The sequence below is a fragment of the Anser brachyrhynchus genome (assembly GCF_964034855.1).
Source record: "Anser brachyrhynchus genome assembly, chromosome: 2".
NCBI lineage: Eukaryota > Metazoa > Chordata > Aves > Anseriformes > Anatidae > Anser > Anser brachyrhynchus.
Window position 1 is genome coordinate 30,922,847 of NC_137695.1, and position 17,513 is coordinate 30,940,359.

General features: G+C 35.1%; 1 protein-coding gene across 38 annotated transcripts in view; it reads right to left on the minus strand.

Annotated features, from left to right (window-relative positions):
* DGKB (diacylglycerol kinase beta) overlaps positions 1-17,513 on the minus strand; it is a 392,397-nt gene that overhangs the window by 310,664 nt on the left and 64,220 nt on the right. For all 38 annotated transcript variants that reach the window (XR_013946810.1, XR_013946811.1, XR_013946812.1 and 35 more), the window contains one exon: positions 15,252-15,504. Coding sequence is in view for 32 of the 38 variants with exons in the window: in XM_080580909.1 (XP_080437035.1) it covers positions 15,252-15,321 (70 nt within the window). In the remaining 6 variants the exon portion in view is untranslated. The remainder of the gene's footprint in view (positions 1-15,251; positions 15,505-17,513) is intronic.

Consider the following 17,513-nt stretch of genomic DNA (forward strand, 5'->3'; position numbering starts at 1 on the left):
TCTGCAATCTTCTTATTTACACTGTTGTTTTCACCTGTGCCTCCTAGCTATTTGTCTTTTAGTCCTGATGGCCATTCTATGGGCTACAGACTTACAATTTTTAATTAAAAACCAAGCAACTAGTGAAAATCAGGCCTTATCTGTCTCTTTGTTCATTCTCTTCATGTTTCTACTTGATCTGCATCATTTTTTTAAGGCAAAGGCTTCGTGTCATTTTAAAACTTCCAATGTTCTCTGACTGTGATCAAAAATAGAGAAAAGTGTGATAAAGTGAAATGGGATGGTCTTTTCAGAAGAAATACTAATGATGAATTAATTTCAAGGAGAACAGTGATGCACACCCTGTACTAATTAAATTTGTTAAAACAAAATTTAATTTTTGAGTCTGAAGGATTCAAGATTAATTTTCTCCTGTTTTTTTTTCCTTCTTTTGTCCAAAGCTCAAAAATCAGATTGCTAGAAAATGATTAGAAAGTTGTAAGATGCTATTTGAATTTCCAGACCTGCAAATAGAGATGGAGCAGAATGTTCTACATTCCCTTAAAATGACTATTAGAAGTCCAACAGCATTACTGCATGAAATTAAAAAATAATAAAATATGTATACATAAAAAAGCAATTGGATGTAAAAAAAAAAAAAAAGCAGTTTGCAAAGTCTCATCTAGCTCTGACAGCAAGCTCCAAAGCTATCTACTGATGGTTATAGCATGGTCTAGGAGTGCCCACTTTTACAAAGTTCCAACCATCACTGCCTATGTACTATAAGCTAGTAGACCCTTATCTAAAACTAGATACCTAAAACTATATAGAGTGGAAAAATAATAAATAATAATAATAATCTAGCTCTAGCGTATGCATGCAAAGAAAATCATTTTTTCATAATTATATGGAGGACTGTTATTGACAGTAAAAGATCAGTAAAAGCGGGAATCCCTCCTGGTGGAGTGTTATTGCATGAAAGACTAAGACAAGACTGATGTACTGCACAACTATGTACACCAAAAACTGATTAAGAAAAAAATACATAACAAAAGTAATGAAAATCTACTGTGATACAGGATTTTGTTTTTTTCTCCTTTTGTGAAAGAGATTAAAATTCTTCCCCATTTCTTCCACCTTTTTTTTGTTTGTTTGTTTGTTTTCAAAACAACAACAATTATTGGTTCATGTAATAACTGAACAGGTGGGAGAAATGGGGAAAAAATATTTTTTTTCCTTCCTTACAAAACTTTGCATGCCTCCCAGGGACAGAATGCTAAACTGTAGAGATTATTGGATTATTTATTTATTTCTTGTTAGCCAAATACGTTACGCAATTTTTGTGGCTACATAACAAAACAGGAAGGGAAAAGGAGGAAAACAAGAAACTCGGTTTCTTATGAAAGCTGTTACTGGGAGGAAAAGCAAGAAATTTAAAGTAAACTTGTTCAGTCTATTTTTGAAAATATGAGATTAGATAATTGTATCTAACTGTACAATATAATTGTACTATGTACAGATTAAGCTCTATTGTGTAGATAGAGCTGCAAAGTATTTGTCATAAGGGTAAAGCGTGCCTTGAGAGTTTGGAATTCGAACAGTGGCTCAGCAGTCCTCCTGTATAGTCAGTCATTACATCTCTACAGTGCTATTAGAAGCAAGTGCTATTCTGGCACTAACTTATTGAAACCTAATCCAGAAAACGATCAGTGTGTGCTTTAATTTAAACACATACTTGTGCTGGGAAATACTTCAGAATACGCTTTTGTACCATTTGGGACAACATAATTATACTTGTTATTCTTTCTATGGATGCACTAAACTCCCAGAATCCTCTTAAAGCAACGATAAAAACATGATAGTGTTATATACTGTTTGGAGATATCATGATAGTCTTTGGAGGTATCACATGCTAGAAAGACTGTGAATAATGAGCTTGGACTTGAAGAGCAATGTGACAAGAATCACTGTCTCTGAAGCAAAATATAAAAATATGGTTCTATTATGAAAACAAAACAAAGAAATATGAAATAGGTCATTATTCCTTTAACTATTAGCAAATTCCTAATTAGCTAACATCTCATCTACTAAAATAATACTGAATGAATAATCATTTCTGATTTACTCTAGAATAAAAGCACCTCCAAAGGGAATTCAAGTGGCTTATTTCAAATTCCAGTTTGAGAACCTGTTTGGATTCACCCTCAGCCAATATTAGCTCAATAAGTAGTCAAGCTTTAGAATTAAAAATAATAGTACTGGTTCACATTTTCACAGACATTAATATTACGAATTTATAGAAAAGCTTCTGTAGGCCCTCTACAGAAAATAAAGTTATGTTAGAGTATTTTAAATCATTGCTACAAGGTCAGATTTGGCTAGCCACTAGGGTTCTCTATCTGAATTCTCTTCCTCCTGCCCTAGGTGGTCATTCCTCTCAATCTCATCATTTGTTTTTCTTAAAAAAATATTTATCATTTGTATGACCACACACACAAACATCAAAGAAGAATTTCCAAAATCATCCTTTAGGAACAGAGCTTTGTTCTGGCTCCTTTCTGCTGTTCTGTCATTTTAACAGCCCATTTTGATTTTGCCCTAATCATCTCATTCTGAGATCATTTCTCTGTGTTTCTTTAACTCACTGTTGTATCAATCAATGCGCAATGCTGTAGCACAGATCTATGGATTTTGGTCTAGCATTTGGTAAAATGAAACTTGATTTGATGCCATTTGTTTTGTTTGGTTTTGTTTTGCCATGGCTTGTATTTTCATCTCTTTCAATAAATTTCTCCCATTCAAGATTTTCCCCATCTTCATCCCAGGAATTCTGAATCTCCTAATTTCATGCTGCTAAAATTGTACAGGTACCATCCATTTGTAACCTTAATCTGAAACTACAGTCATGTACTTATGAATCAGACTTGTGTAATTCAGTGCTTTGGGCTACTCTGATCTTCTGAATTTCCTGCTGTTGACTTTTTTTTCTTTGCATCTCTTCAACATTCTTTCATCATCTCTAGTATCATTTCAATAATTTCTCAAACTCTTATAGCCTATCCAGTACTGAAGGACCTCTCTTCAATAAAGTCCTCAGACATGTATTTAGCATATATACTGAGTGCTCCCATCCTCCTCCCACAACTGTCTAAAGTTTTTGCTGTTTCTTTCCATTCATTTCAACCTCCATTGTATAAGAGCCTATCTATTGAATACAGTCTATGCCTTCTTAAAAAGCAGTGATGTCATTAATGACTGTCAGGATCTTTAAGTAATCTATTCTGACACAGACAGAGATGCTAGATTCTGTTCCCTCTGTAGTAACTTTCAAGCATTAATAAGGTATTAAAAGCAGAAATAACCCTCTGTTAAAATAAATATAATTCTTAACAAAGCACTTTAAAGCTATTCAGTATGCCTTCATGCATGAAAACTTCTAATCTATTACGAAGCCAGTTAATTAACTCTAGAAAAGACATTCTCTGAAACAAATTCATTACCAATAATTATCATTACTGTTACAATTAGTTGAAGTGCCTTAAAAGCACAAGTTGCTTATAACCGTTAATTTTGAAAATAAAATCAAAAACCTATATTTTCAGAAACTATGCAAGAAAATGTTATATTGGAATTTAATGACAAGCTCCTTCCTTGGTATTCCATACTTGTTTTGATAAAATAATAAATAATAAACCCCACAAAATGTGATGGTTCTAAAAACAAATTTAGCATTCAATAATGTTCTCAAAAAGCCACTATATTTTGCAATGTAGCCATAAAAACTTTGCAGTGACACTCCCATAACACCCAATAAAAATCTTTCAAGGCCACACAAAAAAGTAACATCTTTTTAAGTGCTTGAAAAAAACAATGAGACATACATAATTACATGCACATTTAAAAACCAATTTCGCTTCTTTTAATTAGTAGAAAACAACCAAGAGAAATGCAGTCCAGGGCTCTTCACCCCCAATAAATGACACAGGGAAAGAGATCTTATGATACCACCAGACAGCTCTAAACCCATTTATTTATTTATTAATTACATAGAGGATTCTGTCTACCAATTTGAACCATCATTAGCAACCTTTCTCCTGTTCTCAGGAGCAACAAGGAAGGCTGCTTTCTTCAAAAATCCAGGAGAGGTAGAAAAGCATAAGCAATAATCCTAACAGCAAAGTATGCTTCTGCAGTTGATGAGCTGCTTTCCCCTCCTCTCTGCAGGCATACAATGCTTTGCTAGGCTGAGGGGACCCCCTAGAATCTACTGGTTCTTTGAGTCTGAATCCCATAAAAGCAAAGAGGGATTGTCCCTCTCTCAGAGCTATTTTTTCAGTCTGCCTGATGAGTCATGGATTGTCATCATTTGGATTACCATTTTAAGCTTTTCTATAGAAACACAAAGACTAAAAATACATGCTTTTACTGAGAGCTGAGATTCAGCCACGTGACCCCAGAATTGGTTCACTATTTCTTCACTTTGTTTCTTCAGAGCTTGGTGAACTATAGTTCTCTCTTTGTGACATGAGGATCATTTCCACAGCAACCAATTGAATCATCTCCCAAATCTTTGTAATAGGGAATAAGAAAAAGGAACAGACAAACTCAAGAAAAGAAAGCTTCTTACTGCTTACATGCAAATGACCATAAATACACATTCAGTGACTTTAAGACCATATGTCAAATTTGTTATAACCACAATATGTGTTCAAAGCCAGTAAAAGCTGATGCTGCAACACCAGGCCTTAATGACTGGCGATACTTATCTCTAATCCTTTAACATTTCTTCCGTATAGGGACTAGATAGGTACACAACTTTGACACTTTCATTAGCTTTCGTAAAATGGACAAGTAAAGTACGCTAGCATTAGCACACCTGAGACCATTTTCTCCTTAAAATTTTGTTAACTCTAAATGAAAGTTGAAAGTTTCTGAGCCATCATATTTCTGACATTGTCATTCAATCATCGGGAATCAGAAAGAGCTCTTTAGGACAGGAATGAAAGCTAAAAACAGCTGGTGCTTCATTGAGCTGATCCTATTCTGGACCAATTTGTCAACATCTTTAAACAAATTTGAATTATGAGTTTACTCAAAGGCCTATAGCCTTCTCTGCTTTTACTAAATGGACTCATTCTCTATGATTTATGATTTCTTGCTAGCAGTCTCCATTCAACAGCATGCAGCAGCAGTAGCCATGCATTTTGCTGACTATAATCCCTTTATATCAGAACTCTTGAACAAGACAGGTATTTCTTCCTTCCAGAGGAAAAAAAAAAAAAGTTTTTTTTCTTCTCTGCAGAGGAAAAGGGCGATCTTATAGACACAGAGTACATTCCAGTTCTGCCATCTGATAGCCACAAATGCATATAAATTCACTGTTTTTGCCCTCTTAAAGCATGTCTCTATGCAACGGACATATAAATGTTCTTGCACTCCAAAGAGAGGAGATGATCCCTGAAATTAGTTAAGACATGAAAATAATACTGTAGTAAGAACACTTCTAGGATACTCAACAAGTCACTCAACATGACTGTGTGCAATTACTGTACAAAATTCAAATGAAGTTATTGGAAAACCATCAGTTCCTAAAAGATTGTTTTAAATCAGAGTATCTAGTACCTTGAGAGGGTCTGAGAGAACTCAAATTTGCCTTTGCCTTTTGTCATAAAATGACAAATTTGCCTTTGTCATCAAATAAAGTAACTCCTGAACAATCTGACAAATTCTTTACTCAAAGGATATAGAGGTTGTCACTCTTCTGTGTTGTCCTGTTCCCTAAATGGACTATTACACTTCAAAAAAATTGGATGCCCTTCTTCAACATGGACATGGAAGCAGGAACCAAGTTCTGCACATACCTGTTATACATATACCCACATGACTGCCATGAACAGGTTCTTCCTTACTCACAGTTGTGGATGAAGTCAGTATGACACTGCTTACCCTATAAACTACGGAACTGACTAATTTCTTTCTGGGCTAAAACACATCTGCCAGTCACAGATAGGAATAGATCATGGAACTTTAAACATTTTAGGTCATCAGGAAGTCCATTTCAGAGAGCCAAATTATACTATATTATTGTATCTTTCTTGGCTTTTTCCTTCAGAAATGTTTGGCTTATCACGCTTACGTTACATTCTCTTCAAGACCTAACAGAATTCCTCATGAGAGAAAGGAAAGAAATCCATTAATACTTCTGCTACTGACATTGGTGCCCAGTGCTCCAGTGACCTCAATGACTTAATCTACAAAATAACCTTCAGAGACAAAATCCCAGCTATGACTGGATAGGTGGAAAAATAAACTCACACCTTCTTAACTTTTCTACCCCGGATTTCAGTGTAACGTGTCAAAATTGGATCTAGTATCCTCATTAACACAGACTATATATATCCACCTTCCTTTAGACAGAGTTCAGCTTGTTCAGTTATTACTATTTTAAGGAACAAATCTGACTAGAACCTTGTGGTTTTACCCAGCCAGGCAGCTAAGCTCCACCACAATGGCTCTCTCACTCCCCCTCCTCAGAAGGAAAGGGGGAGAAAATATGATGGAAGGGGCTCAAGGGTTGAGAAAAGGACAGGGAGATCACTCACCAATTATCATTGTGGGCAAAACAGACACAGCACAGGGAGATTATGTTATTTATTTATTTTATTTTATGTTATTTATTACCTATAACAAGCTAAAGCAGTGAGAAACCAGAACAAAAAACCAAACCAAACCAACCAACCAACCAACAACAACAACAACAACAACAAAAACACTAAAAACACTTTCACCTTCCGCAGGGGAATGGGGAATGGAGGCTGTGGTCAGTCCCTGACACTTCGTCTCCACCGCTCCCTCACGGTCACTCCCTGCCCCTGCTCCATGTGGGGTCCCTCCCACGGGATGCTGTCCTTCCCGAACTGATCCTGCAGGGGCTGCCCACAGGCAGCAGCTCTTCAAGAACAGCTCCCACATGGCTCCGTACCATGGGGTCTATCCCCCAGGAGCAAACTGCTCCAGCACAGGTCCCCCATGGGCAGCATCTCCCCCCAGACCCCCTGCTCCTGCGTGGGCTCTTCTCCACTGGCTGCAGCTCCGGCCCGGGGCCTGCTCCTGCGGGGGCTCTCCATGGGCCGCAGCCTCCTCCAGGCCACATCCACCTGCTCCACCGGGGGCTCCTCCACAGGCTGCAGCGTGGAGATCTGCTCCATGTGGGACCCATGGGCTGCAGGGGGACAGCCTGCTCCACCAGGGGCCTTTCCACAAGCTGCAGGAGAATTTCTGCTCCAGGCCTGGAGCACCTCCTGCCCTCCTTCTTCTGCACTGACCTCGGTGTCTGCAGGGCTGGTTTTCATTCCTCACTCTCCCAGCTGCAGTTGCACAGCAGGTTTTTGTTGTTGTTGTTGTTGTTGTTGTTTTTTTCCTCTCTTAAATCTGCTCCCACAGAGGGGCAAACAGCCTTGCTTATTGGCTTGGCTCTGGCCAGCAGCGGGTCCCTTTGGAGACGTCTGAAACTGGCCCTTATGATGTAACATGGGCCAGCTTCTGGACTCTTCTCACAGAGGCCACTCCTGTAGCCCCCAGCTACCAAAACCTTGCCACGTAAACCCAAATACAAACCTAAATCTATAAGATATTTCTGCTCTGTTTTCTCTGACTTAGTACAATAAAGGAATTTACACCCTGGATTTAAATTCACTGATCTTAAGAGAAAAATAATGTTATATCATTAACTCTAGCTCAGCTCACTAAACTAAACCAAGTGCCCCACCAAACCCTTGAGTAGGACACTGATTTCTCATAGGCAGATTTTTAGTTCCCAGTTACTTACTCTTGGGGTCTGAATCCTAGTTCTGTGTCAACAACTGGCCACTCCATACAATTCCATCATCACCAAGCCTAGCCCGCAGAGAGAGAATCTCTCACTAGCTTCACTATCTTTGTCCATTAAGTGCATGATGACATCTGACAGTCTCTGAGAAAGAATTTAATTTCCTTCATTTTTACAGCAGCAGAAACTCTGTATTCCTAAAATCCAATACTTGGTGTAAAACTATTTTCAGTACTCACTAGCAATTTTCTCTTTCCCCTTTCCAAGCAGCCAAAAATAGTTGCTTTTAGCAATCTGTATTCTTTGATGAGGCCCAATATCTCATTATAATTAGTAAAAGGCAATATGGCATTAGAAGCCTGGATTCCTCTTGAAGGACCGGGTAATGGCTCATAGCTTTCAGGGCTACTGGTGGCCAGCTGCCACATGTATAAAGTTCCCTGCAGGTTATCATTTATACCCATTGTAAAATAAAATCTTTTCCATCTGTGAGGGACAGAGAATCAAACCTAAACAAGAGTCTCTGGCAACTTAACTCTGGACCAAAACTTCTGCTGGCTTTCCAGTTTCTCTTCAGAGATCTTTTTCACAAGTTCTTCCTCCTGTTCCCCTACAAAATTGTTACACTGTCTAGCTCTTCCAGTAGCTATCGATGTTACATCAAAAGATGCTGCAGCTCTGCTGATGCTCTTCCTGTTCTCACAGCCATTTCAGTAGCACTCCAACATCTATTTCTATCTTCAGGCTGTGACAGTTTGCCCAAGTTCTCCTCCACCAGCCTGGGAAAAAATCACTGCCAAATATTTTGCAAAAAGTCTTTTTCAGGCTTGTTCCTCAGGGCACATTTTGTTGACAAATTCAAAAGGACAACACAAAGCTATTTCCCCAGAGTACACATGCTGCCAGAGCTCAGAGGCCTTTTCCTTTGCCTCTGTCCCCCTACTAAGGGAAGGGCAGACCTTCCTTCTTTCTCTTAAAACCTAGCTGAATCATGAAACAGTCTTGCTTTAACTGTTTCTAGTCCCTTTGATAATTTCTCATTTGCTTTTGGAGCAGAATCCTCTAAACTTCTATTAACATATGATTTGGACTTTAACATAAACATCCATTTAATAAAATCCTTTTTTATTGATGATACAGAAAGGGAAAAAAAAAAACTGTCCAAGCTGATCAACCTTACTCTACAGGCAATGACCACAGTGAAGTGAATATGGCTTCTCTTTAATGTCCGTACAATTCAGGCTGCTATTAGGAGTATTACATATATTTTAGAAGAAGTAACCTCTGCCCCAAAAGCTCTATATTAAGCATCTAACCCAGCTACCTTACCCTATGCATTTTAAGTGACATTTTCATGCAAAAATACCCTGCACCTTTTCACTTTCTTTCTCACAAAAAAAGCTTGATCATGAAATCTAAAGGAGAAATGAAAAAAAAAAAAAGAAAAAAAAAAAGAATTTATCTTATATCTTAGTGTATATATTTCTCTCAATTTCTCAATTTGGCATAGGCTACGTGGCTATTATTACTATTATTACTGCATAAGGAGCACGCCCATCATCTCATTTCTTTTTCTCACTTATTCTTCACAGGTATTTTAAAGCCAAGCAAAAATCTAATGCAAAATATTTCTACTATTCTCTCTTCAGAAAAAGAGAAAATTTTAAATTTGACCAGAAAGGAGGACACAGAGGAACTATCATTGGAAATAATTATTCTCCCAAAATAAATAAATAAATCTATACACATGCAAATTAACTGCAAAGAGGCAAGTATTAATTAATATGCTCTTTGAATTCTAGAAATAATCTTTTCTTCATTCTAAAGTAATATTTAAACTGTTCCAAAAATTCTTTTGAAGCCCCAGATTCTTATTTGGTGAGCAGATGAAGGAAGGTTTTAAACTGCAAGTATAAAGTTGACTCAACTTGAGCTCAAAAATAATTCTGTAAAATGAAATTATAGATATTCTTTGGACTGTGGAAAGACTATCCTTTAACAGGATATTATATTTATATTACTTATTTCTAACTAGATTGAATTACAGTATTTTGTAAAGATATTAACTTACTGGAAGATATTTACATACTACTAAGTTCCAAGTATTTATTGGAGAGAAATATTCTGCGATTAGGAACAAGTATTGTAGAACCCATACTCTTCTTTGCTGTTCAACTACATTTATGGATACTGGAAAAAACTGGTATGTATTCAGCAAAGGAATTTTAAATTCAGAGTTTTTGTTGACTAGGTAAAAAACATATATTGATAGTATGATTCTCAGCTTTACATGTGATGAAGAGGACAGACAGACAAGATGTGGTAGAACTTCTTCATGAGATAGCAAGGAGAGTATCTGGACACAGAGCTAAGTGAAGGCCTTGTCTATTTAACTATATTTGCAAGAATGTAATGAAACTCACACTAGACGGTTGGACTATATTGAACTGGAACAAAGTCTCTTTCAGTCAGAAAGTGGAAAATATCTCTATTCAACTATTAGGATCCAAGTGAGGAGTTTAACAGGTGCTTTTAGCAAAAGATCCTTGTATCTTTTTTGGCAACCAAAAAGGGAGTTTAGGCTGAAAGACCTCTTAAGGCCAGGACAGCTTGATCTATAAATCCATACTGAATCAGTTGCAGTTTTTCACATATAACCTAACTCTGGAAGTCCTTTAAGCCTATTATTTGTACAGTCTGTATCTCAATATAGTTTGAAAATTCTTTACGTGACTGAAGTTAGTTGATGCACAAGGGAAGCAACACATTTAGTTTCCTCCTAAATACTGTTACAGGTCAGAAGGTCAGAAGAAGCAGCACTTGATTTCTTCCTTAAAACCCAGATGGGCCCATTCCTTCACTATTCTCAGAAAACGTCATATGCATAAATGTGCTTCCAGCAAAGTATTGCTCTAACAAGGTGTAAAACTGGCTTGCCTTTTGAATAGGGGAAAGGTTGAGGATGTGGGTTCAAACTGAGGTTCAATCTCTAATGGTTCAGACACAAACACTTCACCTGCTACACTCCCATGTCTGTTATACAATAGAATTGTCTGGGTTACCACCCCTTTCTGTACTGGATCAAAACTAAGGCTATTAGACCAGAAAAGTGATGTGTGCTTGTGTGGAGAAGAGCAGCTGGGGGTGTCAGACAAGCAAAGGACTACCTCACTTTGTAGCCAACTTAGGCTGAGGGGCTTTGGTGTGAGGAAGAAACTCTGTGAAAGTTGTTTTTTGTTTGTTTGTTTGTTTTTCCTGACAGCTAAGCTAATATGCAAAACACAGGTAAAACTATTTTAGGAAGACTACTTTCTGGCTGGACAGGTACATAAAATGCAGAACACTGACTCCAGTCCTGAAAATAAATGACTATATGTTCTTAAATTTACTCAGGCTTTATAAAAATAAAAATAAAATAAAAATAAAAATAAAAATAAAAATAAAAATAAAAATAAAAATAAAAATAAAAATAAAAATAAAAATAAAAATAAAAATAAAAATAAAAATAAAAATTAAAATTAAAATTAAAATTAAAATTAAAATTAAAATTAAAAATAAAATTAAAAATAAAAATAAATAAAGGCACTTGAACATTCATGTTCTTTGGACTCACCCGTTGAAGGTATCTGTTACCTGTTTTGCATCAGCTATAGTAGATGCTGCGAAGCACCCTCCTGGTGCCAACATTCAGTACTTGAGCATTACAATACAATATAGAGGTGTTAAGTGTGAATTCTGAATTCTACCCAGTGAGCTCGGGTTAGTCTAATATGCTCTCTAACAGTTTGCTTAAGAATCTCTTTACGGTTTCTTATAATTTACTCTTTATTAATCCGTGTTATTACTTGTGATTTGCACACCGAAATATGTGTGCACTGATGTAGATATCAGAAAAAACACTTTTTGGAGGTCTTAGTGAATTTCCTGTAGTGCTTTCTTTCAGTCTCATGATGCATGTCTTACTATTAAATACCTGCATAAATTGACTCAGAGGTTAAAAATAAAAAATTTAAAACATGTATATTTGTATAATGAACTTAAAAGAGCAATTCTTTACATATTTGAGTTTGCTGTATGTAAGTAATTTTGATTCCAATGTCCTCATTAAGTAGATGTGACTGTCTGCCATGAAAAATATGATCCAAAGTCACTGACATCCAAGGTAGACGGGTTTTTGAGAAACTACAGTCTTTGTTCCAGTATTCACTTTAGGCGTGATTCAAACATAAATAGGGAATATGAATATTATATTTTGTAAATTTAAGAAAGTGCATGTGTTAAAAATTTCCAAAGTGAATATCATGTTACAGTTCATATAAGATTTAGGAGGTAAGGCCTACATATTGAACTGAATGAATGGCAGAGCAAATAACAATCCCAAGTAACAGCAGGTGAGTGGAAAATGAATCACTTTGCTGTACCTTCCTTACTGTATTCCAGAGTCCTTCAAAAAAAAACAAACAAAACCACTCTCCAGCATGAGGCAAGGCTGCAGGATCATTACCAACACTTTTTTTTGTTGGCAGGCATATGCCTAAAAGTCTAACCTTCCTACAGTGTTACTTTACCAGTGTTATTATCATCTCTCCTTCCAGCAAGTCTCCAAGGCTCCTCAGGAGCTACAGGGTATCTTATGTCATAGACCAGAAATTTCATCAAGTCTTCTCATTCCTTTTAAACTTAAATAAACAATAAATCATGAAATTGCTAAACTACACGCTAAAATGTGAATTGCCATTGATTCCTGCAAAATTTTGTTTCATCCTTTATGACTGGAAGTACAAACACAGAGAAGCATGATGGCCAAGTGATACTGTTGATACAGAAGTGTACCAAGGCACTGTGACCTACAGGATTATATCATAAAAGGAGATTCACTGGCAACTCTAGCCAGCCAAATTCTGCTAGGATTTTTATTTCACTATTTTGTCATGTTCAACAAAGACAATGGAATTTCAAAGCAATTATATATTCAAACTTCATAAAGTTCCACATAATTACTATACAGTAGTGAGTAAAGGCATCTACTAACACAATATTTCATATCTCTATATGTTAGATATATAACACATTTGAAAATACTGGATACAATTTTTTTAATAAACAAAATTGTGTTTTAAAGTCTTAAACATACATTTAAAGATACTGTTATTCAGTCATTTAGCAAAATTAAATTAGACAGATCACAGGTTCAAAATATGGCCCATATATAGTTTATATTCCCCTGGAATTATGTATCAACACTTATATACCATTAACATTTTTTTTCTTATTGCCTCTGAAATTTAACTAGTTGTGCAAAGAGGCCTCACATTTAACATACAACAAACATCCTTCTATTCCAGACAACCAGAGGAAGTGTGAAACAGCAAGTTCAAGGACATCATGTCTTTCTTTTACATATACACATAAACAAATCCAACCATTTTTACACAACACATTATTCTAATATCAACAGCTGTCAAAGCAAAGACTCTGAATTATGATGTGTGCAAGAAGTGTTGGAGGAGGAAAGGAAAGTGGAAGGAAAAGAAATATATTAACAGCCTGTTTTTCCCCTGCCCAGTAATGAAGAGTAATGAAGATGACAAATACTTTGGCAAATGCTGCATTGAAGGTTTAAATTATAAGAATGTATAGGGAAAAATAAATAAATAAATAAAAATAACAACACTGTAACTGTTATATCTCTCTGTATTAAAGATCTTTCATATCTAGTACTGGGGAAAACAAAAAACAAAATAAAACAAAAAACTATTTAAAACCTTTTCACAGGAAAAAGCAAATATTTACAGAAGGAAATATTTTCATTAAAACTGCTATACTATGTTTATTGTCCATTTGATGATGCATTTTAAAAGAAGCAAGCTTCTTCATATCAACATCAAATACACGATTTTCTGTTACAATGCTTTCTGAACCCAATGGAACATCAATATAAATTTTGTATGTGTTCTTTTTAAGCTCTGTATATTTTCACCTTGTTTCCCTTTCTTTAATATTTCTGTATGCTACATACAAATAAAAGAAGTATTAGAAAAGTTTGAACATTCATTTCTCAGACTCATACCAGATACCTAAGGAAGAGAGTCTAACTGATTAACTACTGAAGGGGTAGCAATGTCTTTAAACTATTAAACTTTATAACTATTAAAGGAGAAATGAAATAGCTCCTTCCTTAGTAATATCACTAATATTTAAAGCAATATGTGGAGTAAATTTACTTCATCTCTAAAACTTACACTTTGAGACAAGATAGTGGCATGGGGAGGAAACATGATTTGTTAATAAATAGAATACTTTAAACTATACAGCAATACGATAGTAGAAAACAGTGAGATTCATATACTCCTGTTCCAGAAAGCATCATGTAAATATTTCTACCTGACCATTTGTTGTTGTTGTTGAATGATATTGCATTATATAAAGTATAATTCATAGTTCAACTTGATATTATAATGTATTATGAATCCCAATAGTAAATCCCACTGGAATGTGAATAAAGTTAACTCTAACAATCATTTTATCATTATTTTATTGGATTACTACACTGACATACAATTAATTAGATGCTGTGGTATCATAGGCACAGAAAAGAAATCAGTGGTCTTCATTCACTTTATATGCTTTATACTTTGTAATGAAATGTTTCCTTTAGTAATAAATTAACAGCATTCATAAATCAAGAGACTTTATCTTATTTATGATACAGGAAAACTTCTGAAACATTCTTGAACTTTTCTAGTTCAGTTCCTATGTTCAGGCTTTACAAACTGCCACCTAAATCTGACTTCTCATGTTTAGTATCTAGTCCCCTAAGCATGCAATTCTGAGTTATTTATTCAGGAAACTTAATGGAATTTTTGTCCTGGTAATAACTAAAGAACTGTATCTTCAGCTTAGGCAGATTTTTATTTCCCGGTCTTGTATGGGACATAACCAACTTCAAATTTACTATAATATTAGAAACATCTTCATATTGAACAGCTAGATTTGTTTCTACTGGAATTTCCGTGTTTCCTCCAAGACTGAAAAAGCTTTCCTCTTAAACCTCACTCTAGTTGCCTACAAATTGTTATGGTGAATTTAAGAAGGCAAGTTGTAGAAATACACTCTCCAAATACACAGTCATAATCAGGCTAAGTGGTACCACACTGAATAATAACTGTTCAGTAAAGAAGAAAAAAGTTACTGTGTCACTGACTGGTTTTGTTTGTTTGTTTGCTTTTTCTTTTCCCCTGAAGAAGAGATCTTCTGGATGAAAAAAAGCCATAGACATGAATGATAATTTAACCACTTATTTAACAGTGAATAATATTAATAATACAATAATACTGTAACATGTTAACTATCTAATGACTCCAGTTTAATATTCTGTTCTACAGTTACAAATATCCTTAATTTTTAAGTAGAGGCAAAATGACATATTTTAGAAAGTACTTACATTCTGCATATTTCTGAAGCTGAGAGAATTCTCCAGGACTAAGGTTTACCCACTTCTCCTGGCTCGTCATAATGGTAGTAATGGTCCTCGTTAAATATCAGAAAAACATTCCTTTTGACCCAGTTGATACAAACTCCATAAAGATGTGTAGTTTCAGTTGACAGTGATTAAAGACTTGATAGGTGTCATTAGTCTAAAGTTTCTGATGCTATGAGCTGTTCCCAATTCGTTGGTTCAGCAGTGAGTTACAGCACTGTTAAAAGAAGGTCAAACATTAGAAGTCTAAATACCAGTTCTACTACTAGAATAATTGTAGCTGATAAGTATTTTGTCATACCTGGTTTTGCTCAAAAATTGTCTATAATTTTATAATGTCTATAACTAGTTTTATAATAAATTTTATTTTCATATTTCCAAGTGCTTATGTGCAGCATTGATCATGAATGATCATGAATCTTATCCATTGCTTATGATCAAATTGTATCTGGATAATTTGTGTGGGATGTTTTTTCAGTAATATCCAGTGCAGATACTATCAGTAAAATTATTCTCCTATAATTTTAAATGAGACTCAGATAACAAGATTTGTATCCAATTATGTTGTTGCATAGTGTGGCCTTGTCAAAAATATTCCAAAGCTTCAGTCTCCCTGTGTGAAAATGAAATTAATTGTATTTAGCAATTTTGTGAGAAATTCATGAGAGCTATTTAAATATTAACTGTTCTAACAAAATAGTAGGGGGTTGATTTTAAGAATATGTCACAACATTGCTGAATATCCTGTTGAAAAATCAAGTATAATTGGCATTGTTGCAAATTGGTTCAGACAAAAATATCAAATTGTGGGTACCATCTCGTTCAAGTTTTACATAGTTTTTACCTCTGTAAGCAGACCTTACAAAGGCAATGCATTACCAACACCGCTCCTTGCACAACAGGTAGGATACCTTTCATCTAATTTTAGCCATCTGCAAGTCAGGTATCTCATCTGAGGTTGTCATCTAGGGCTCTCTCTTTAATCAGCAGAAAGAGACAGGCAGCCCAGACAGCAATTAATCCCTCCAGTTTCAACATAATCTTAAAATGTGATGAATTACCTTCTTGCAGTATTTATCTTTCTCTATTGATTGCAGAGGTTGCCTAGATGACAAGTTTAGACTAGAAAACTAATTTTAGACTGTAAGTGGAATCTCTTTATATGCCTAGCAATGGTGTTATTTACAAGGGTCAGATTACAAACAGAGCAAAGGAAAAAATCAGTCCTGAAGAGACTGACATAATAAAAGAAAGAGTTTAAGAAGGAAGATGTTGGCAGCTGGGAGAGGAGAAAAAAAGGTACCTTGTCTCAGTTTGAGGAGATAGGGAATAAATAAAAATAAAAAGCAGAGTGGCTAGGAACAGCCACACCATACAGCCACACCAGTGGCCACACCATATATATATATATATATATATATATATATATATATATACACATATATATAATTTATTGTATTATAATACAATTTACACATATATAATATATTATAATTTATGTTATATATATATTATATATATATACACAACTCATTAACCCAATTATATACAACATTTATTAATTTATATATTTATATAAATTATATATTTATATATTTATAATATTTATATATTTTCCTCCTTGTCTCATATATATGAGTATCACTCCTGGACAAAGAAATTCAGGAAGACACCTTAGTCCCTAAGTATACTTTCACAGTTTATGCCCTTCTTGGTGTATGTATATGTGTATTAATAGAAAGTAACATCATCCAAATACAGTAATAGGTGTGCAACATCTGCCCTGTTTTTTAAAATTTGAACCAGAAGACATTCCTACACTCTCCACTTCCTCAAGTTAGAATAAAACATAAGGATAAGTTAGAAAGGGTAAGATTTAGGAGCTGATTGAACAAATAGCAAAAGCTAATAAGAGCATGGAGACTTAGAAGGAAAAAGCAATATTAATATGGATAATGTTGGCCAAGAACGAGGCTCATCAGCCTTTAAATGTCAGTGAATCACTGTTAGTGCCAGAAAAAGGGGACTAACTACAAAAGCTGAAAGTGACATTCAATCAAAAAGCTATCATTCTGTCTGGAGAGCCTCAGTCCTCTTATTTATAACAAGAGAAAATAATGATGGTCAATAGAGACATTTTAATCAAATTAGAGATGTTTCATTTCTAAAAGTTGATTAGATTGTATTGAAGACAGTTTTATTTCTTCAAATATTTTTTCATATTCT